Raw genomic sequence first — 22834 nt, 5'->3', positions numbered from 1 at the left:
TCTGTCATTTAATGTCATTGTAATTTATTTCCTAGCACCAGTAAAATTGGGAGGATTATTTATTAAAAGGTCCCCTACCTTTTCGATTTGACGTTTTTCTTTTTGCAGTTTTTGATTAACACGTCCATTTTGGAAAAGTGTTCAGTTTTCCCACATTGAGCACTGTCAAGACCATTGAGTGTTGCAATGATTTTAAATAATTGATTTCTATGTTTAACCAAACATGTTCTGGTTTAGTGTTACAGTGTATAAATACAAACCTGTGTGAACCAGAGATGTTAGTTTGAGGACTGCCTCAAAGGGTCCCAGTCTACTCCCACCGGAAGAATGCCAGGCAGCATAGAACATCTAGTGCCCTGGCTATAATAAAATATCCTCACATGTTGCATGGATGGACGTCATTTTATTTTCCACTGTAAATAAGGAACTTCTCATATAAAGTAAGATGGTTCCATCTACACTTATGTCAAGATAAGAACATTCAATCATTCATTATGTAACCATGAAGAAGTGTTTGTGTTTTACACCCATTTTAAATGATTGTGAGCATATATAGAATATGTGACTTGATTTATTTTTTTCTAAAGTTTACTATTCCCTAAGTCAAAACATCCCCAACTTTTTGGTGATTGTGTCAACTCATGCTTTTTACAAGATCAGAACATAAAGAACTGTGAAACACCCTTTAAATTGGGGCATAAAGCTGATTAAAAGTGATCAATCTTCAGGAAGTTGTAGAGAAGACCATGTCCCAAAATGACTATAATCACCCATTCATTCACACTGTTCCAGACATTCCATACCAAATGTTATGTGCTTGATAAATTATACATCTCAAAAGTGGACAAAGGTGTGCCCCCTGAAACCTAACTTAACACTAGATCGAGTCCCCGAGCTGACAAGGTAAACATCTGTTGTTCTGCCCCTGAACAAGGCCGTTAACCCACTGTTCCCCGGTAGGCCGTCATTGTAAATAAGAATTTGTTCTTAACTGACTTGCCTAGTTAATAACACTTTTGGGTTAAACAGCCCTGGCCTGGACCACAGGTATAGTTATCCTTGCCCTACAACATCCCCAGGACATACTTATCCCTCCTCCGGCTCTCTACCTCCTCAAAAAGGAATACTGGTTTAGTCCATGACTTCATAGGTGGATTTACAGTCACTTGTGTTTTTTAAAATACTTTTACAATGATCTATTAATCGCCCCAAAGATATGCATGAAATGTGTTTGGCTCAGGAGCAGACTGGAGTAATGGGGAAGGTATGTTTTTGCAGCTGAAAGATACCAAACCTGATTTCTTAAGGGTTGAATTCTTGCCCCCTCCACACCCCTCAACAGACTGCATAGTTTCACTTCCAGGGCTCAGGTATGCACACAGTAGGGATTACACTGTGGCCTTGTCATCTTAATAAATACCACTACCTAAATCCCACCATTCAGCAGGGATTTAAAGCATAATTTATCCTGTATTCATTGACGGTGTGTTTTACCACGTTGACTATTCATTGAATTTGGAATTCTCCAGGTGTGTATTATTCCTTTGTACAACAACATAATTATATAGAACAATACATTTCCAGTAGCTACTGCTGTAAAATACAAAACAAGATATGAAGTGTCTTAATGTTACAGTAGTTAAAAGCTTAACACTTCCTTGTATTCACTGGAAGCATTTATTCTAAGGTACATTAAACAGTGGGTATTCAGTCTCAAAATGAAAAGACTAATGTTATTTGGGTTTTCTAGTCCAAAGGGTTATTTGGGTTTTCTAGTCCAAAGGGTTATTTGGGGTTTCTTGTCCAAAAGCTTTTTTTTTCTCCAGTTTTTGGTTTGTTTTTCAGACAAGGGTTTTATTTCATTTGTTCAGTTTTAACTTTGTGTATATTTTATGTATCAAATATTTTTATAGCATTCCTTACACTTCCTTTTTCAACCTCGTTTATTTAATTGAATACCAAAGGCATTAGAGAACGTGCTGTAATTCTGCAATAGTTTCATTGCTTGGTTAGAAGGGAGGTTTCTGACATCGTAGGGAGCATCAGCTGGGTTCTAATGACACCCAACCTGCCAAAGCAAACGGTCTCTTCCCAAAGCCACCACTCTGGGTCTCCGGGTCATTCAAGCCTCAAACGCCAACCAGCGTTAACTTTGTATCCATTTCCTCTAACATAAGCCATTTTATATTTGACATTTTATTATTTAGTTATAGTGGTGAATTTGGGGGCTTGTTCCACACTGGTCCTAAAGGCAATTAAGTAATGCACTTGCCAACTTCTCTATTACACTTTGGATACTCTCGTGGGCAGCACGATGCATCCCATTTCTGACACCAAATGTTGTAAATTCATGTGGTAGCCTTCTGGGACTTGTTTTGTCAGGCCAAGACCTTTGCCATTACACCAAGAGAGGTCAAAACCTCTTGACAAGGTTGTTAGGTGTTGTATTGAGGATGTTAGAATCAAGCTTCTATACAAAGTCTGTCACAGTTGAGACTATGGAATATGGAAGCTGTAATGTACATTAGTCTGGCAGATCAGCTCCTGTTTTCAATATGTATCATAATCTTGTGATCTGTCTAATGGTAGAGAGCTGGTTGCCGCTTTATGTCATCATCTGACTATTGACATCTGTTTTTAACATATTTAGTTTAAATGAAAACCATAACAGGAGCAGACACACCTAATACTTGTGTTTTCTCCTGGTAATCACATCCTGCTGCTGTTGGTTCAACTCACTCTTTAATAATGTGAATTGTTGATGCTTGAACCACAGATAAGCTAAAGCCTTCAAGCGTACGGTGGTGGTTGGTTTTGGAAACTGGCTGCGTGTAACTTTCTTGTATTTTGAACCATGTCGGTATTACTGATGCCTTAGTCATTTGCATGGATAAAAACCACATGAGGGAGGGAGGGGGAGAGAGGGAGGGGGAGAGAGGGAGGAGGGAGGGGGAGAGAGGGAGGGGAGAGAGGGAGGGGAGGGAGGGGGAGAGGAGAGAGGGAGGGGGAGATGAGAGTGTGAGGGGAGAGAGGGAGGGGGAGAGAGAGCGGATGGGGAGAGAGGGAGGGGGAAGAGAGAGAGAGGGAGGGAGGAGGAGAGCGGAGAGGATGGGGAGAGAGAGGAGGGGGAGGGAGGGGAGGAGAGGGAGGAGCGCGAGAGAGAGTGGCGGGCGAGAGAGGAGGAGGCGAGGGGAAGGAGAGAGAGGGCGGGGGGAGAGAGCGGGCGGGAGGGGGAGAGGAGGGAGGGGGAGGAGAGAGGAGGGAGGGGGAGAGGAGGAGGGGGAGAGAGAGGAGGAGGGGGAAGAGAGGAGCGGGGAGAGGAGAGGGAAGGGAGGGGGAGAGAGGGAGGGGGAGAGAGAGGTAGGGAGAGGGAGGGAGAGGAGGGAAGGGGGAGAGGAGTGAGTAGAGCCGACTGAGAGAGAGAGAGGGAGGGGAGAGAGAGGAGGGAGGGCGGAGAGAGCGGCGAGGGGGGGAGGAGAGGGAAGGGGGAGAAGACGAGAGGAGGGAGGGAGAGAGAGGAGGGGGAGAGGAGAGGAGGGCGGGGGAGAGAGAGGGAGGGGGAGAGAGGGAGAGGAGAGGAGGGAGGGGGAGTGAGAGAGAGAGAGCGGAGGCGGGAGAGAGGGAGGGGGGGGAGAGAGGGAGGAGAGGGGAGGGAGGGGGAGAGAGGGGAGGGGGACGAGGGAGGGGGAGCGGAGGAGGGGGAGAGAGAGGGAGGAGAGAGAGAAGAGAGGGAGAGAGAGGAGGGGTGAGAGAGAGAGCGAGGGGAGAGAGAGGGAGTGAGGGAGGGGAGAGAGAGGGAGCGAGAGGGAGGGGGAGAGAGAATGGGGAGGGGGAGAGAGAGAAGAGGGAAGCGAGAGGGAGGGTGAGAGAGAGAGAGGAGGAGAGAGAGGGAGGGGGAAGCGAGACGAGAGGGGGGGAGGAGAGAGAGAGGGGGAGAGAGGGAGGGGAGAGGGAGGGAGGGGACGAGAGAGAGGGAGAGAGAGGGAGGGGGTGAGAGAGGAGGGGGGAGAGAGAAGAGGGGGCGAGAGAGGGGGGGGTGGGGGGTGAGGGAGGGGGAGAGCGAGGGAGGGGCGGAGGCGGGGAGGAGCGAGGGAGAGGGGGTAGGATGAGAGGAGGGGGGCTTGCGGATAAAGGGGGGAGAAAGAAGAGGGAGGGGGAGAGATGGGGGGAGAGAGAGGGAGGGGGAGAGAGAGGGGGAGGGAGGGAGAGAGAGAGGGAGGGGGAGAGAGAGGGAGGGAGGGGGGGAGGGGAGAGAGGGGGGAGGGGGAGAGAGGGAGGGGGAGAGAGAGAGGGAGGGGGAGAGAGGGAGGGGGAGGAGAGAGGGGGGGGGGGGGGGGAGAGAGGAGGAGGGAGAGAAGGGAGGGAGGGGGGAGAGGGAGGGGGAGAGAGAGGGAGGGGGAGGGGGAGCGAGAGAGGGAGGGGGGAGAGAGGGGGGAGAGAGAGAGAGGGAGGGGGAGAGAGAGGGGAGGGAGAGGGGGGGGGGGGGGAGAGAGAGGGAGGGAGAGAGGGAGGGAGGGGGAGAGAGGAGGAGGGGGAGAGGGGGAGAGAGAGGAGGGAGAGGGGGAGAGGGAGGGAGGGGGGAGAGAGGAGGGAGAGGGAGAGAGGGGGAGAGGGGGAGGAGGGGAGAGAGGGAGGGGAGAGGGGGGGGGGGGGGAGAGAGAGGGAGGGAGAGAGGGAGGGAGGGGGAAGAGAGGAGAAGGGGGAGAGAGAGAGAGGGAGGAGAGGAGAGAGGGAGGGGGGAAGAGAGAGGGAGGGGGAGGGAGAGGGAGGGGGAGAGAGAGGGAGGGGGAGGGGGGGGGGGGGAGGGGGAGAGAGAGGGAGGAGAGAGAGAGAGGGAGGGGAGAGAGAGAGGGAGGGAGAGAGAGGGAGGGGGAGAGAGAGGGGGGGAGAGAGAGGGAGGGAGAGAGGGAGGGAGGGGGGAGAGAGGGAGGGGGAGAGGAGGGAGGGAGAGGAGAGGGAGGGAGGGGGGAGAGAGAGGGAGGGGGGGAGAGAGAGGGAGGGGGAGAGAGAGGGGGAGGGAGGAGGGGGAGAGAGAGAGGGAGGGGAGAGAGGGAGGGAGGGGGAGAGAGGGAGGGGGGGGAGAGAGGGGGGAGAGAGAGGGGGAGGGAGGGGGAGAGAGAGGGAGGGGGAGAGAGGGAGGGGGAGAGAGAGGGAGGGGGAGGGGGGGGGGGGGGGGGGAGGGAGGGGAGGGGGGGAGGGAGAGGGAGGGGGAAGAGAGGAGGGGGAGAGGAGGGGAGGGGGAGAGAGGGAGGGGGGAGAGAGAGGAGGGGGGGAGAGAGAGAGGGAGGGGGAGGAGGGAGGGGGGGGAGGGGGGAGAGAGAGGGAGGGGAGAGAGAGGAGGGAGGAGAGAGAGGGAGGGGGAGAGAGAGGGAGGGGGAGGGAGGGGGGAGAGGGAGGGAGGGGGAGGGAGAGGAGGGGGAGAGAGAGGGAGGGGGAGGGAGAGAGGGGGAGAGAGGGGAGGGAGGGGGAGAGAGGGAGGGGGAGAGAGAGGGAGGGAGAGAGAGAGGGAGGGAGGGGAGAGAGAGAGGGAGGGGAGAGGGGAGGGGGAGGGGAGAGAGGGGAGGGGGAGGGGGGGGGGGGGAGGGAGAGGGAGGGGGAGAGAGAGGGAGGGGGAAAGAGAGGGAGGGGGAGAGAGGGGAGGGGGAGAGAGGGAGGGGGGAGAGAGGGGGGGGGGAGGAGAGGGGGGAGAGGAGGGAGGGGGGGAGGGGGGAGGGGGGAGGGAGGGGAGGGGAGGAGAGAGAGGGAGGGGAGAGAGAGGGAGGGGGAGAGAGGGGGAGAGAGGGGAGGGGGGAGGAGGGGGAGGGGGAGAGAGGGAGGGGGGAGAGAGGGAGGGGAAGAGGAGGGGGAGGGAGGGGGGGAGAGGGGGGGAGAGAGAGGGAGGGGAGAAGAGGGAGGGAGGGAGGGGGGAGGAGGGAGGGGAGGGGGAGGGGAGAGAGAGGGAGGGAGGAGGGAGGGGGAGAGAGGGGGAGAGAGAGGGAGGGGGAGAGGAGGGGGGGGAGAGGGAGGGGGAGGAGAGGGAGGGGGAGAGAGAGGGGGGGGGAGGGGGGGGGAGGAGAGGGAGGGGGAGAGGAGGGAGGGAGAGAGAGGGAGGGTCGAAGGGACAGTGGGAGAGGAGGAGAGAGTGAGGGGAGAGAGGAGAGGGCGGGAGGGGAGGAGGAGAGACGTGAGGGAGAGCGAGGGAATGGGGAGAGAGAGGAGGAGAGGGAAGGGGGAGGGAGGGAGGGAGCGAGAGAGGGAGGGGGAAGTCGAGAGAGGGGAGGGAGGGGCGAGAGAGAGGGCAGGGGAGAGAGGAGGGGAGAGTTGGGGAGAGGAGTGAGAGAGAGAGGGAGGCGGAGAGGAGGGAGGGGGAGAGGAGCGAGGGGAGGGGAGGGGTGAGAGAGAGGCGGGGGAGAGAGGGCAGAGAGAGGAGAGGGGGAGGAGGAGAGAGGGGGAAGAGAGAGGGGAGGGAGGAGAGAGGGAGGGAGAGAGAGGGAGGGGAGGAGAGAGGGAGGGAGAGAGAGGGAGGGGGAGAGGAGGGAGGGAGGGAGGGGGAGAGAGAGAGGAGGGAGGGGAGAGAGAGGGAGGGAGAGAGAGGGAGGGGGAGAGAGAGAGGGAGGGGAGAGAGAGGGAGGGAGGAGAGAGAGGGAGGGAGAGAGAGGAGGGGAGAGAGAGGGAGGGAGAGAGAGGGAGGGGGAGAGAGGAGGGGGAGAGAGAGAGGGAGGGGGAGAGAGAGGGAGGGGGAGAGAGGAGGGGAGAGGAGGGGAGAGAGGAGAGAGGGAGGGGGGAGAGAGAGGGAGGGGAGAGAGAGGGAGGGAGAGAGGAGGAGAGAGAGAGGAGGGGGAGAGTGTGAGAGGGAGGGAGAGTGTGTGTGTTTGAGGGAGAGTGTGAGAGGGAGGGAGAGTGAAAAGGAGGGAGGGAGAAATATAAGAGACACGGCAATAGAGGGGAAGGTAATACAGCGGATAACTTCCCTGTCAGTCTCACCATGTTTCTGCTGCAGACTGTGACTGTTATTTCTCTGACTGTCGTTCTCCTGGACGCAGTGGAAGGTAAGACACAATAACACCTACACTAGACCGTCGGCAGTATGCACCCTGCTGGGAGCCAGTTTAGCAGGGAAGTGATGGCGAAGGAGATGAAGCTAGAGGAGAGAGGGAGGAGAGGGGAATAGAGCCAATACTGGAGCAGCAGCAGGGAGAGCCATGGATGTAAACAGAGGGCTAGAATGCAGGAAGACAATGATTTCACATCAAAACCTTGAATGCTAATAACAAGCTAACTGAATACCTCATAGACTTTCATGGGAAAAAGTGATAGATGATGTCAATGATAATATATGACAAGGTTCAGAGCAGCTTTTATATGACATGCATATGGTAACTGTTATCTCGTCTAATGTTACTGTGTTTACTCACTCTGATTGGATGAAAAGGCTTGTCATGTAGTCACAGTGCCACTGGCATAACAGTACATTGTTGGGGATCATGGGATGATCTAGCTAATTCCTCTGGCATTCTTGTGTGTATAGGGGGTGTGCAATACTCCTGACTCTGTCTGCACACAATATTACATATCCTGTCAGCAAGAGCAACCATTACATATTAACCTTGCATAGTCCAACTATACTGTATAGAACAGTGCAATGAAATGCCTTGCATTCCTACAAAAATATTAGCTATTTGAGCTCATATCTATCATAACAACCCTCCTTATGAGTCAATAGCGATCAGCCATCATATACCGTAAGTGTGCTTTGACGAGTCTGACATAAGGGTATGTCTCTCTCCCCCTCACTTCCTCTCTCTCTCCCTCTTTCTCAGGTGATGGGGTACAGATGCAGAGAGACGTTCAGTGCTGTATGCAGTACTCCCAGGGGAACGTGCGCACCAAAGACGTGCTGAGGTTTGAAGTGCAGACGGAGGGGCCAGACTGCAGCATACAAGCCATCATGCAAGTATTCCAACTATCTCCAAGCAACCTGCAGACATAGAAAATATTTCTCTCAGAGATGTGAGGCATTGTCATCTATCCAGGTCATGTTGTTATGGCTCAGATTCTACTATAATTGCCAGGGATGTGAGGAAGGAAATATGTGGGAATAACAAGACATAAAAAGAAAAGATGCCTCGCTAGCCAACTTTGTTGAAGCTTTGGTTCAGAGAAGGCTCTCTTGAAACCATGCTCCATATCTATAGTGTGTTCTGTATGTTTCATTTGAAAAGTTGGCTTGGTGAATGTTCTTTATCTGTTGTGGCTGCAGACTGTACACCAAGAAGGCGGTGAAGTGTGCTGACCCCAGAGATAGAAGGGTCAAGAGGTTACTGAGGAAGCTGCTCCAGAGGCAGAGGACCAAAGCACATAGGACCATGTGGCTCCACCCTCATGGCAACCTGCCAGTCATGTCGGAGGTGGGAAATATGCACCTTGTTTATACACATAGGGCTCAATTTAATCTAACGCACATTGCAGTTACGTATACTACTTTAAAATACTACATAAACATTCCTATGGTGGGAGAGATGAAATCCAGCCTGTACATCCAAATGGCTTTATTAGAGAGAGTGGTAATGTTAGCATTCTTGAAAAGTGTGCTGTAGTTCTCCCTGGTTATGTCACCATAGACAATGATTTTCCACACTTTTCTCTCTCAGGATAAGAAGGATGGGTGGGATGCCCTCCATGTGGAATGAGTGTGAGGTTGCTGTTACCACAGAAGGAGAATTATTGTCATAGGTGACAGCTGTTTATCATTTTACTCCAGCAATATTGTACTGTATTTTCTCCGCATAAACTTAGTGTCTGACATTTATGCTGCACTTAAATTGGCCTTTTGGGACAATAAAGATGTATTGAACTGAACTATCTCTCTTGTCATTGCAGGCCAAGTAAACTTCCAGCGGCTTCTCATCCTAACTCAGCCAAGCTTGCTGACTCTCCAGTCGTCTCGTGTCACTATCTATCTGGCTGGGAGTGTGTAGTGGCTGAGCTGTCATCGCCATACATTGCAGAGTACATGAGAGGTTTTGATATATAGCTAAATGTCTTTTACACACTGTCGCTAACTATGCCAAAGTATTTGCCAAGTATTTCTGATTACTCTTTATTCCGAGAAACCGGTCTTCACCATCTATGTATGGCTGTTCAACTTCATAGACGGCTTGTTCTCGCCTGAAACACAATGTTATTTAGAAAAATGCACTGTATGTTTAAACACATCTTCAGTGGATCTTTTATAAATAAATTAACCTGAAAGAGTTAGATTTTCTTCATTGTGTCTTATTGCCGCATAGGCTCATTCTTCAAAAATCTATATTATAGGTTAGTGGGTTGTTTACTTTTTGAAGGTATATTTTTGTAATTGTTTTGCTTTATTGAAGAGATAAAGACTGGGGGAGGGGCAGTCAAAAGGCAGTGGGCCGGATTCTAACCTATGCTGACATACATGTGTGCCGGGGTCAGAGGCTTTAACTGCTGGACTACAGGCCACAGTGGGTTACTGAGTATCCATGTGCTTATATACACTGAGTATACCAAACATTAGGAACACCTAAATATTGATATCGTTTTGTATACATTGGTTCAAGTAGGTTACCCTATTATTTCTCTTATAGGTACAGTTCTCAAAGGTACTGGTATAAAACAAGCAGAATAACTGCTGTATTAATAGTTTGGAACAAAACTGTGTCGCCTAGAGAGGCAGCGTTGGTTCCCCTCTGGCTGAAACCACACGCTGCTTCTGTTTACTGTGTCTGGGTGGATGCACTCGGTTTGATGTTGAGGTGCCAAGCATCTTCACTCCCAGATAAAAGGTGTTTAATGCTTCCCATAGCATTGAGCTTCTGACTCAACACTGTTTGAGATGCCCAAAGCTGCTCTGGCACTCCATTTGACAGTTTGTTAATTTCAACAAAGACAGTTTGACACTATATCACTACCTACAGGTTTAGACCTATTAACTGGCAAAAATGTGGAGGCTTTACTCAATGAGAGGCAGTACTGTAAGTGTGAAGCCAGCTGGAATGCACCACAGGTGTTCAGTACTGCAGTTTAGACTGGTCGGAGGAAGAATCCATGGTGAATCAGGGCCAAAAACAGGAGATTCTCCACCAGGGGTAGCCCTTTTCTGTGTGTTAAGAATACAGCCATGCTATTACACAATCTCCTCAGATCACCCAAAAGAACAGGAATCTCCTGGGGAATCTCTTGCTGTCTGAATAGACTCGTTTATACCTGGAGCTAACATGCATCCTTGGTCCTGATCTTGTCCACATTCTGATTATGCCACATTTTCAGATATGCGTCTACACATGGTAGTAAAATGTGTCTGTTATCCCTCCACTGTGTCTGCATTGTGACCACATTTCCTGGTCCCTCCCTGTGTGCAAATTATTTGACAGATATTCTTCCAAAATAATATTTATTTATTTTAAAACACATATTGATGTCATAAGTCAATGGTGCCAGCTGTCAATGATTTTAGAAGGAAGGATAATGCCGCTTTAAATGGTTTTACTGTCCAGATCTGTCTACACCTGTGAGATATCCAGAGACGTGCTGAGTGCGGAGGTAGTCAGGCACGGAGTGCGTGCCTGACTACCTCCGTTGGTGGTCAGGAAGATCTGAAAACAATCTTATCAGAATGTGTGTTTTGAGTGTATACACCTGTCAACAAATGTGAGCCTAAAAGCACCAGGTACAAACAAGGCTTCTGTCTCTCTCGACCACACTTGTCACAGCCTACAGATTCACACAATTGTTGTCAATTCCTGAGACATTTATTTGTTGCAACTTTCATATTCTTCCATCAAAATACTAAAGCCATCAAAATGTAAACCATCTCACGAAAACATAAATCAACTATTTAATACGTAAAACAAGAGGCACAAATTAGGCTACATGACATGAATGAGCGCGTATCTTGTGCACTAAATGATGACAGGTAAAAATGTTAGAACTGCAGAGGGTTTATAATAACTAGGTTGTTTTCAAATCTTCTGGAATGCCTCTTTAACATCGAACTTAATTGCCTTTAAATTATGTATATACATGTAACTGCTTTAGGCATAACATTTTTCCACTTTTTTTCCCACAGTCAAATAAAAGAGAAAAGCCATAATCATAAATGAACCACTACCACAACAGGTGGTAGTGGTTCATCCATAAAGCACTGGATGTTGAATTGAAATGAACTGAAATGACCATGTAAGATTACAGCATCAAGGAAAGGGAATATCTAGTGAGCATTTTAGTTATTTTAGTCAATAAATCTACTTAGATCACCCTGCTCATATTCTTCAAATGGACCAAATGTATATCAACATTTCACATACTTCAGCCTTGAGTGACTTGTGTTAAAATAACAGGGCACTAGTATCAACATATGTTCAGTTAAGAAACACTAGAGTTAACACTGAAAATAAATCTTTGTTACCAATATTGTTTTCAAAAATAAAAAAGTCTAACAACCCCAATTTACCTCAATAAGTAACATAGAAATCACCCAAGTGTAAAATATTATTACAGATATCCGTACAAATATATAATGTACATTCACATTGATGCTATTGACAGAGATCAAGCAAAGTACATTATATCAAAACTGATGACAATACGTCAATGTCTGTTTTCAAAACTGTTGAAAAACTGGTTATCAAAGTTGGTAGCATTGATAATATGATAGGCCTACAACATTTGCTCTAGGTAATGTTTGGGGCAGAAAATCAAATGGCTTAAGAGAAAGCATAATGTTCACTTGAATTATATTAGAGGTAGATTCACAATGAAAACAACAACCACCAACTACAGAAGTACAACTGAGGCTGCTATAAACTCAAATTGATTACGTCAATGATGCTAAAAGTGTCAATATAATACAAATTAAAGTCATGCAACAAAACCATCTACGTGATGGTGAGTATAGGAATGGATTTTCCATTTATTCACATATTTAAAAAGGTCATTGAATGGAAATTATTTTCTTGATCATGTAAATGAATCAGATACTGAGTACATAACAACAGTCTAAAGTGTTCTCTACTGATATGAAAAAATGGGATAAATGAAATCAATATGATAGCTAGATATCTATGGAAAATGTGATTTCCCCTGTCCGGTTCTTTTATCAGTGTCCTCTAGAGTAGACAATGCATCCATGGACTCAGATTTGGACTGAAATAACCAAAAGAGTTGGTGATATGGTTAAGAGTGTCAAAACAATTCCAAACCACTATCCCTAGAGTGTTTGCAGATCTGAAGTTAACCAGATAGGTGTTAGCAATTTGGTGATGGCTCAACCTAGGCATCCAATATCTTTCCCCATATTGTTTACATCTACTGTACCCAGTTCTTCCATATCTACAAACACTGAAAATCAAATCAAATATTGGTCACATACACATATTTAGCAGATGTTATTGTGGGTGTGGCGAAGTGCTTGTGTTCCTAGCTCCAACAGTGCAGTAGTATCTAACAACAATACACACTAATCTAAAAGTAAAATAATGGAATGAAGAAATATATAAATATTAGATCGAGCAATGTTGGAGTGGCGTTGAGTAAAAGAAGAAGTACAGTAGAGGCTAGTGATTGTTTTCAGACTGGGCCTATAGATTCCCCTGTCCTGACCCCTACATGGGGGTCTCACTGTTGTGGCGCTTCACTGAGTCGTTCTCCTGGCAGATGAGCTGGTAGGGCTTCTCGTTCTCTTCGATCACCGAGTTGCCCACCTCAACATCCTGGCTCTGCAACTCCTGGCGCGACAGGTGCTCCACGATGCCCGCCCCCAGAGAGTCCCCCAGCACGTTGGTAGTGGTCCTCAGTCGGTCCCTGCACAGGCACATACATTATAAAACACAGACATTATATAGTGCATACACACACACACACACACACACACACACACACACACACACACACACACACACACACACACACACACACACACACACACACACACACACACACACACACTCCCTCAGGGTGTCAACCTCTGCGCAGCCACACAAAAACACAATGCAATCCTTGGAGTAATCCATCCACAAGTTATTAAAAAAAAATATTCTAACCATCGTGTGTAAATCCAACTATGAGGCATGCAGAAAAGCGTATACAACACCACAACATTAGAGGGCTAGTTGTTAACAGTTCATCAATAATCTGATGCGCATAATGCATGGCCAACCTTTCAGGGGGATCTGTTCTCTGTTATAGTGGGGTGGCGGCCTTACAGTGACATTTAGGCAGACTTACAGGAACCAGTCCACAGCAATGATCAGCGTTATGTCCTCTGTGGGCAGTCCCACCGATGTCAATACAATCACCATGGTAACCAGACCAGCCTGCGGGATGCCTGCTGCTCCAATGCTGGCAGCTGTTGCTGTGATACTGTGGAGGGATGGCACCATTTAATAAGAAAGAGAAACACACATTGCATTAGGGAATCGGTGGTGAGTGATGTATGAAAAATACTTAAGGCTGATCCGGGAGGACATGGTTGTAGACTAACCACTGCACGCCGATAATAACTTGACCTGTGTCCCATAATGTATCTGCTAATAATGACTAGCCATCTCTTAAATTAGCATATTCTTGCACATATGCTGCTGCTACTGTCTATTATGTATCCTGTTGCCTAGTCACTTTACCCCCACTACAGTATATGTACATAACTTCCCCAATTACTTTGTACCCCTGCACATCGATTCGGTACTGGTACTCTGTGTATATAGCATGTTATTTTTACTCGTTATTGTTATTCACTGTGTATTTATTCCTTTTGTGACTATAAAAATACTTTTTTGTATATCTTTAACTGCATTGTTAGAACAGGACCTATAAGTACGTATTTCACGGTTAGTCTATACCTGTTTATTACGAAGCATGTGATTTTTTTATTTGTGTTTGCTAGGGATGGGGGGGAAAGTGTGACACCACTCCGGCCCCCGAGGACTGGAGTTGCCCATCCCTGAGCTAAATCAACACTCCGTGGTTGAGGTAATCCATCTTGGCTTGTGAAGTCAATAGAAGAAAGTCAACAGCATGGAGAAGTTCGGCAGAGACCACAAAATCCATCTTATCAAAACCACGAAAACTCATTGTTATGAGTTATGAGTCTCCTCTTAATGTAGTTACAAAATTAGCTAATATGCTTTTGTATATTCTTTCCAAGTTGAGATTTTAAAAAAGATGTGTTGTTAAAAATAACTTAATAGTTGAAAAACACTTAATACTTAAAAATAACTTCATAGTTGAAGGTCTAGCTCATTGGTAGCATTGTGGCTTATCAGATGAATGGTGTCTTAACACTCACCTGATGGTGAGGATTTGGCCAAAGTTGAGTTCCATGTCATTGACCTGAGCAATAAAGATGGCTGCCACAGCCTCGTAGAGGGCAGTGCCATCCATGTTGATGGTGGCACCCACGGGCAGGATGAAGCGTGTCACTCTCTTGTCCACACGGTTGTTCTCCTCCAGACAGCGGAAGGTGATGGGCAGGGTGGCAGAGCTATGGCAGGGTGGCAGAGAATAGAGGACGCTGTGAGATCATAATGGTCCAAACAACAACTAGCTGTGTTTCCCAACTCCAATCATCGAGTACCTCCAACAGCACACATTTTTGTTGTAGCCCCGGACAAGCACACCTGATTCCACTTGTCAACCAATCGTCAAGCCCTCGATGAGTTGAATCAAGTGAGTTTGTCTGGGGCTACAACAAAAATGTGTGCTGTTTGGGTTACTGGAGGACCGGATAACCACTGAACTAGAGGATATCCCCAGGGCAATGAATTAGCTACATCTGACCCTGAATCTGTTCCTACACCCACCTAGAGGACGTCCCCAGGGCAGTGATGAGGGCCTGCAGCAGGCCAGCGATGAAGGTGTAGGGGTTCTTCCTGGTGACCAGGAAGTAGAGCAGGGGCAGGACAAAGAGGCCGTGGATGAGCAGACCCACGATGACAGACACCGTGTACATCCCCAGCTGACCTCCCACCTCGGCCAGATTCTTCATCTCCACAATCTTACCTGCTATCAGGAACAGGATGCCCACTGGAGCGTACCTGATGGGGAGAGGAAGGAAAGGAGATAAAAGAGAGAGAGAGAGATATTTGTAGCCCACACAATTCTCCCGAAAGCAACGGTTTTGCGATATATACTGTATGTGAGAAGTAATGGTAAAGGCATTTACGAGTACATTAACACGTTACTTTGCAACCACTAATCTGACTACTAACCAGATGATGATGGCCACTAGGCGCATGATGGCTTCGTTGAGGCAGTCGAAGAAGTCCCTGAGAGCCTGTCCCTGCTGCTTCATGCTGCCGATGACCAGGCCGAAGCACATGGAGAACACCACCAGACCCAGGGCGTTTACCCCGTTAGAGGAACCAGACACTGGGATCGTCTCCACCACTGTCTCCTGGAGCAGAACAGCCCCTTCACATCACATCACATTTACACTTATCCAAAGTAACTGTAGCACTTGTTCCCCCAAAGGACTTGACATTGGGGTAAGTCACCCCACCACCGATGTGTCACCCACCTGGATGGTCTGCAGCACTCTGCTCATGTTAGCAGCCACAGCAGCCTCTGTAGCGTTTAGGGAGTCAGTCAGGTTGAGGGTAACGGTCACGTTCTTGGTGTAGATGGTCTTCTTGTAGACTGTTTTGTACTGGTGGAAACAGTGCATGCATTGAATACATGTATGTATTGTATAAGTAAAGAGTATCAGTCCTTAACAATGTATTTGGTGAGTAAGCATTTTAACACAGTTTATTGAAGAATAGCTGATTGATCAATTGGCAAGTGGATTCCCTTACCTGCTTGAAACAGGCTTCCACCAAATTTGGTGGGAACATGTTCCTGAAAGATAAACAATGCAGAACTATTATCACAGTGAATAAAGGACAACCCATTATTAATATCTTCTATTGACTTACTGTCACTGGGATCCTACAATAGTTACTCACCTGATGAGATCCAGGAAGGCGTCAGCTGCTTGTACCGGCTCTATGGTACTGCCAGAGACCACTGGGCTGTCCCTATGGCCTTTCCCTGGTTTGATGACAATCACAATGACGATGCCAATGAAGACCGCGATGAGGGTGGTCACCATGTAATAAACCACAGCCCACATTCCCATCTTCCCAGATGCTTTGCTGTCCAGAGAGGAAATACCTGCAAGACAAGACAAAGTTCATCATTTTCTCATGAATACTCTAGCTACTACCACAAGACTATTACTGTACCAACTAACTTTGAACTCAAAATAGCAAGAAGTATGGAAAATGTAGAGTAATAACATGCAGAAGGTGTGAGAGATGTCCTTGAAATGTAAATCATTTTGAGTTTGACAAAAGCAATACATACTGTAATTGCAAATAATTATAATGATGCTAAGAAAGCAGAACTCCTGTGACCAGCTACCTGTGACCAGGCTGGAGACGATGAGAGGCAGAACCAGCATCTGCAGCATCCTCATCAGCAGCTCTCCAGGGAAGGCAAAGTACTTGATCTCCCTGAGGGTCAGGTTGTGGGGCCGCAGGGCAAAACCCAGCATGACACCTGGATACACACACAGGAGACATGATATAAAGGCTGGATCATTGATGAAAAATCCTGTATGTATTTCAAGTCTTCTTGACACAGGAGTCTACACTTGGGGGCTGCAGCTCATATGCCTGTGTAATAACACTGCAATTACTATAGTTTAAAAAAATTAATATTGTATTAACTATAAACAAACAATCAACAAACTAACCATAAGCTTAGCTCTTAACATCACCTTAACCCTAACCCCAATAAGACAGTAACAAAGTATTTTGTCCACTTGCCTAGAGCCACTGCTGCGATGGTGAGGAGGACAAAGAGGTTGCGTCTCAGGAAGCCCTTGACGCTCTCCTTAGTGATGGAGCTCATCGTGTCCTTGGCACTGGCCGCTCTCTTCTGCATGGCCCTATGTAGCCACCGCCAGAGGCCTCGTTCAGGGAGGGAGGGCTTGTCGGCGTCCTCGTTCAGGAAAAGGCTGGCGGTGTTGGCGGGCTTCTCATTCATAATCAGCTCCAGCACCTGGTCCAGGAGGCAGGTTTCCTGTGAAACTGGAGGAGAGGAGATGGAGGAGACCATAAGCATTCTGTTATAATGTAGTGAAGGAAAAATGTATATGAAGTGTACATGACTGCTTGATACAGGAGTTGGTTGGACATATTAATATCAATTCAGCAACACTGAAGTCAGAAAATTATTAAAATGGATTGCAAAAGAGCACTCAAGAATCTGATGATTGTTGCTAATACTCAAACAGTACTGGATGAGCGTTGATGAAATGCATGACAAATACATACAGTGCAGTGTCACAGCTCTGCATTTAAATATGAGTTATTTTCTGAATGATGATCCTATCATCCTACCTGGTCCAAGGCAATCCTATAAGACAAGTAGTGTATCAGATTCCCTCACTGCTCCTTCCAGTATGGTAAGGGCCTGTTCTAAACCATATCATATAACTAATCCCAGGAAATTCACCTAATATGTCCTTATAACAAGAAAACAAGAAATGCTCATCCAGAAGCGGCGTTCCTAGTGGCCAGGGACTTTAAAACAGGCAAACTTAAATCTGTTTTACATCATTTCAACCAGCATGTCACGTGCAACCATAGGAAAGAAAAAAAAACTCTAGACCACCTTTACTCCACACACAGATGCATACAAAGCTCTCCCTTGCCCTCCATTTGGCAAATGTGACCATAATTATATCCTCCTGATTCCTGCTTACAAGCAAAAACTAAAGCAGGAAGTACAGTGACTCACTCAATATGGAAGTGGTCTGATGACGCGGATGCTATGCCACAAGACTGTTTTGCTTGCACAGACTGGAATATGTTCCGGGATTCATCCAATGGCATTGAGGAGTGTACCATCTCAGTCACCGGGTTCATCAATAAGTGCATTGACGACGCTGTACCCACAGTGACCATACGTACATTTCCCATCCAGAAGCCATGGAATACAGGCAACATCCACACCGAGCTAAAGGCTAGAGCTTCCGGTTTCAAGGAGCGTCAATACAGGACTAAGATATAATAGTACTAAACCTGCTCCGACGCTCATTGGATGTGGCAGGGCTTGAAAAATATTATGGACTACAAAGGGAAACCCAGCCACGAGCTGCCCAGTGACGCGAGCCATAAAGTGCTTTGAAAGGCTGGTCATAGCTCACAACACCATCATGCCAGAAACCCGAGACCCACTCCAGTTCGCATACCGCCCCAACAGATTCACAGATGCAATCTCAATCGCACTCCACACTGCCCTTTCACACCTGGACAAAAGGAACACCTATGTGAGAATGCTGTTCATTGACTACAGCTCAGTGTTAAACAAAATAGTGCCCACACAGCTCATCACTAAGCTAAGGACCCTGGGACTAAACACCTCCCTCTGCAACTTGATCCTGACGGGCCGCCCCAGGTGGTAAGGGTAGGCAGCAACACATCTGCCACACTGATTTTAAACACTGGAGCCCCTCAGGGGTGCGTGCTTAGTCCCCTCCTGTACTCCCTGTTCACCCAAGCACGACTCCAACATCATCATTAAGTTCGCTGATGACACAACAGTGGTAGGCCTGATCATCGACAACAGCCTATAGGGAAGAGGTCAGAGACGTGGCAGTGTGGTGCCAGGACAACAACCTCTCTCTCAATGTGAGCAAGACAAAGGAGATGATCGTGGACTATAGGACAAAGAGTGCCTAACAGGCCCCCATTAACATTGACAGGACTAAAGTGGACCGGGTCGAGAGTTTCAAGTTCCTTGGTGTCCACATCACCAACAAACTATCATGGTCCAAACACACCAAGACAGTCATGAAGAGGGCACGACAATACCTTTTCCCCCTCAGGAGACTGAAAATATATGGCATGGGTCCCCAGATCCTCAAAAAGTTATTCAGCTGCACCATCAAGAGCATCCTGACTGGTTGCATCACCGCCTGGTATGGCAACTGCTCGGCATCTGACCGTAAGGTGCTACAGAGGGTAGTGTATATGGCCCAGTACATCACTGGGGCCAAGCTTCCTGACATCCAAGACCTATACACTAAGCGGTGTCAGAGGAAGGCCCAAAGAATTGTCAAAGACTCCAGTCACCCAAGTCATAGACTGTTTTCTCTGCTACCGCATGGCAAGCGGTACCAGAGCGCCAAGTCTAGGAACAAAAGGCTCCTTAACAGCTTCTACCCGCAAGCCATAAGACTGCTGAACAACTAATCATATGGCCACCTGGACTACTTACACCCCCCCCTTTGTTTTTACACTGCTGCTACTCGCTGTTTATTATCTATGATTTGTCACTTTACAAATTACCTTGACTAACCTGTACCCCTGTACATTGACTCTGTATTGTTATGTACATTTGTGTTACTATTTGATCGCTTCGATTTTTTTTACTTTAGTATATTTAGTAAATATTTTATTAACTCTATTTCTTGAACTGCATTGTTGGTTAAGGGCTTTTTCAAGTAAGCATTTCATGGTAAGGTCTTGTATTGTTATATTCGGCACATGTGACAAATACAATTTAATTTGATTTAATATTGATTTTACTCCCAAAGGGGTGCATACAGGCAGCAAACAGGCATTATTTTGAAACTAATGACGATTCAACTACAGTACATACTACAGAAGTAGGATCTTAATTTGAGCCAGTTAGCTACAGCAGGAAAAATAATCCTGCAAAAACAGGAAATGTAAATTATTATGTGGGTTATAATTAATGGACATTTTTGTAGGGGTTTATAGACATTGGCAGCTCTATAGGCAACATTATATTTATATCTGCAATGTTCTGAATATTTCCCCCTAATGAACATGCCCTGTGTGCATGCATTTCTTACTGGACGAGTCCCTGGATGTCACCAGCCAGGGCACAGGTAACCTACATTAGCCTTGCCATGGTATGTATGGAGAAGTTGGCTTAAAAATGTGATGGTATTTCATGCCTAACTTACAAGAAAGCCTTGAGCCTCTTCAAACTATCCTGCTAAAATACGCAGGAACACAGAGTACCAACACTACAGTATGATTCTAACACGTAAAAGCCAGAAGCAAATCACAGCTTTTCTATGCAACAAGTTTTGTAAACAAAGAAGCAAAAATCAAACAACACAATGAATATCAAGAAAATATGCTGAAAATATCAACTGGTCCCTTAAACTCCCACTTTTTTTCAAACTGACACAATCTGCCTTACCTTTAATATCCCACTGGGCAAGATTGTTTCCACATCATTTCCACAAAAAAATTATACGTGGAAAACTGACTGGATTTGCAAAAAGTTGCCAATGTAAGGGAATTTAGTATTTTTTATCCAACTTTTCACCTAAATCCAATAACATGGTGATTTTTGTTTATGGTTTCATGTTGAATTCACGTTAGCTGACAACTCAACCAAATGTAAATCAAAACTAGATGTTGAACTGACATCTGTGCCCAGTGGGATACTCTTTAAGCATAGCATACTCACCACTCATGGTTTAGCTCAGGGCTTCTTTTCCAAACAGTCCAAAGCCTAGAGATACAACAGATGCAGTCTACCCATACTGTCAGGGGCAAATTGACTGGAGGTGACGGTTCGCTGATTTCATAAGCGGGCAGACATGAAAAGGTCTGTCATCTCGTCTGACCTAACCTTCTTATGCATGCTCTGCCCCACCCACCCACCCACCAGCACACACACAACTACAAAGCCCTGGGACAACCGCAGGTACAGTCTAACCCCCACCTATTCCACCCATGTCCCACTGTCCTAGCCAACATTAGTTTCCCCAGCAGTTCCAGGGCTGGAAATAGTAAGACATGACAATGCAACTTCAGTTTTTGAAATTGGTCCTCTATTTGTACCATTCATGTAAAGCCATTGCTCTTTTTGTTGGTGGACATTACATCACCACCCCTGGCACTATTCTACCACGGGGCTGTGATAAACCTAGCAGAGCAGAATCATTACAACTAGACCTAATCCCAATATATGGTTAAGAGAGATACTAACTGAGCATCAACAAGTGAGCTGTCAGTGTCAGCTCTGGGAGCTCCCTTTTTCCTTTTCAATGCTGGAGGATATTAGCTGTTGTTCTTTTTTTCTCCAAACACTGACAGCAAATTAGGACAATATTTCAGTTATTACTGTCAAGTTCATTGTCACTTTTAAATGTGTACACTTTTTAATAACTGCTAAATAAAATCTGCAAAGAAAAAGATACCCTGTTTATGATGTATGTTTGTATGTTGTCGAACTGCTTTGCTTTATCTTGGCCACGTCGCAATTGTAAATGAGAACTTGTTCTCAACTTGCCTACCTGGTTAAATAAAGGTGAAATAAATAAATAAATAAATAAAATAAAATGATGTTTTTTCTCTTCACAGATTACATACAGTCATGGAGAGCTCTTCTGGTCTGGGTGGAATGTCTTCAACTGGTGGTATAATCATAAAATATGCTTAAAAATTACAATATTATAACTTGTGTACAAGTTATCAAAGTTGATATCTTTGATAGACATTAAATAATGTATCTAGCTGTTAAGTGAGAGTGAATTCACCTAAATCGGAGAAGTACATGTGTTGCATGTTATAATTAACCGTTAATTTAAAATTATTACAATCCAAAAAAGGTGTATTTTCATACCTTCTCTCAAGACGATCCTTACACGGCATGGTTAATTCCTTTGCTTGCCTTCCACTCACGTAACTGAAGTAGCCCAAAGTAGCACACATTCACATCTACAGTTCATTTCCCTAAATTACATGAGCTTGAGTTTTTCCCTAGCCCTCCTGCGCGATAGAAAAACGCCTCGATATCGAGCAGAGGTCTGCGTGGGAGGGAAGAGGTTTTAAGGATTCTTCTGGCGTGAAGAAAAGCCACCTGCTGCCCAATTGAATCCGTGGAGCTCGCGTAGTCCCAATATTTGTGGGTGGTAGAGTGGTTATGGCAATAATGATGAGAGATAATTTGCTGCCTAAAAATATCCTAAATGCTCTACCAGTTAAAAGCTTAATCAATTTGCTGTCATTATAGAGATGATTGTGAGGTTGACATGATTGAGAATTTGATTTGTATTGAGACATTTGTTCTCCAAAATGTTTTAATCGTTTTGTTTTCTCCTTGGATATTGTGAACTTTGAGAGAGAGGTGAAGATACGTACATAAACGCTGCTCTTATTTCCATGACAACCGGCCTTTCCGCACTTGCTCAGGGTCTGGCCTTAGCAGCTAAAGGGAATCATATTGTATATGTATAACTACCCACACTCCTGCCCACACATATTGTTTTAGGCCCTCTGTGTATACAATCATTACTTCAATGTGGATATTGTAGAACTTTACAGGGGGCTACAAAGAACTCCATGTTCAGAATGCATTGGCCTCTCATCATCATGCCATTGACATAAGTATTTTCACTGATTTTCTCAAAAGTGGTAAAATAATGCTTAGTATTGGAGCTGTAATGTGGGTGAGGTCATGCAAAACTCTCAGTCCTGTTTATTTTATTTTTTACCTTCATTTAACTAGGCAAGTCAGTTAAGAACAAATTCTTATTTTCAATGACGGCCTAGGGACAGTGGGTTAACTGCCTTGTTCAGGGGCAGAACGACAGATTTTTACCTTGTCAGCTCGGGGGATTCGATCTTGCGGTTACTAGTCCAACGCTCTAACCACTAGGCTACCTGCCGCCCCAGGTAGAAAACAATAGAAAACAGGTGAATATCCTTCAATCATGTGAGCATTGCCATTGTTATTTCTGATAACTCCGATATACTCCTCTCATATTTATGTGAAAAATGCCTTCTTATATTCATGACGA

The 22834-nt window shown here is 46.4% G+C and overlaps 2 protein-coding genes across 5 annotated transcripts; one reads left to right on the top strand and one right to left on the bottom strand.

Annotated features, from left to right (window-relative positions):
• Positions 1 to 6890: 6890 nt before the first annotated feature.
• LOC115151298 (C-C motif chemokine 21-like) lies at positions 6891 to 9237 on the top strand. Its single transcript, XM_029695240.1, has 5 exons — positions 6891 to 7028; positions 7800 to 7929; positions 8240 to 8387; positions 8631 to 8712; positions 8860 to 9237. Exons 1-4 carry the CDS (start codon positions 6965 to 6967, stop codon positions 8667 to 8669), a joined length of 381 nt encoding a protein of 126 aa, XP_029551100.1. The 5' UTR covers positions 6891 to 6964; the 3' UTR covers positions 8670 to 8712; positions 8860 to 9237.
• Positions 9238 to 10732: 1495 nt separating this feature from the next.
• Positions 10733 to 21749, bottom strand: LOC115151758 (excitatory amino acid transporter 1-like). 4 transcript variants are annotated; one of them, XM_029695971.1, is made up of 12 exons: positions 21658 to 21749; positions 21405 to 21445; positions 16809 to 17072; positions 16402 to 16539; positions 15945 to 16152; positions 15795 to 15837; positions 15518 to 15646; positions 15210 to 15394; positions 14802 to 15035; positions 14288 to 14482; positions 13228 to 13362; positions 10733 to 12804 (listed from the first exon to the last, which is right to left on the bottom strand). In XM_029695971.1, exons 3-12 carry the CDS (start codon positions 17026 to 17028, stop codon positions 12606 to 12608), a joined length of 1686 nt encoding a protein of 561 aa, XP_029551831.1. In that variant the 5' UTR covers positions 17029 to 17072; positions 21405 to 21445; positions 21658 to 21749; the 3' UTR covers positions 10733 to 12605. The 4 variants fall into 4 exon arrangements, with proteins under 4 accessions (XP_029551831.1, XP_029551832.1, XP_029551830.1 ...); XM_029695972.1 differs by lacking the exon at positions 21405 to 21445 and having other exon boundaries at positions 21658 to 21734; XM_029695970.1 differs by lacking the exons at positions 21405 to 21445; positions 21658 to 21749 and adding an exon at positions 20497 to 20600.
• Between the last annotated feature and the right edge of the window lie 1085 nt (positions 21750 to 22834).

Source organism: Salmo trutta, chromosome 17, assembly GCF_901001165.1.
Source record: "Salmo trutta chromosome 17, fSalTru1.1, whole genome shotgun sequence".
NCBI classification, from domain to species: Eukaryota; Metazoa; Chordata; class Actinopteri; order Salmoniformes; family Salmonidae; genus Salmo; species Salmo trutta.
Note: the sequence above shows the minus strand (reverse complement) of the source record. Positions and strands in the feature narration are given on the sequence as shown.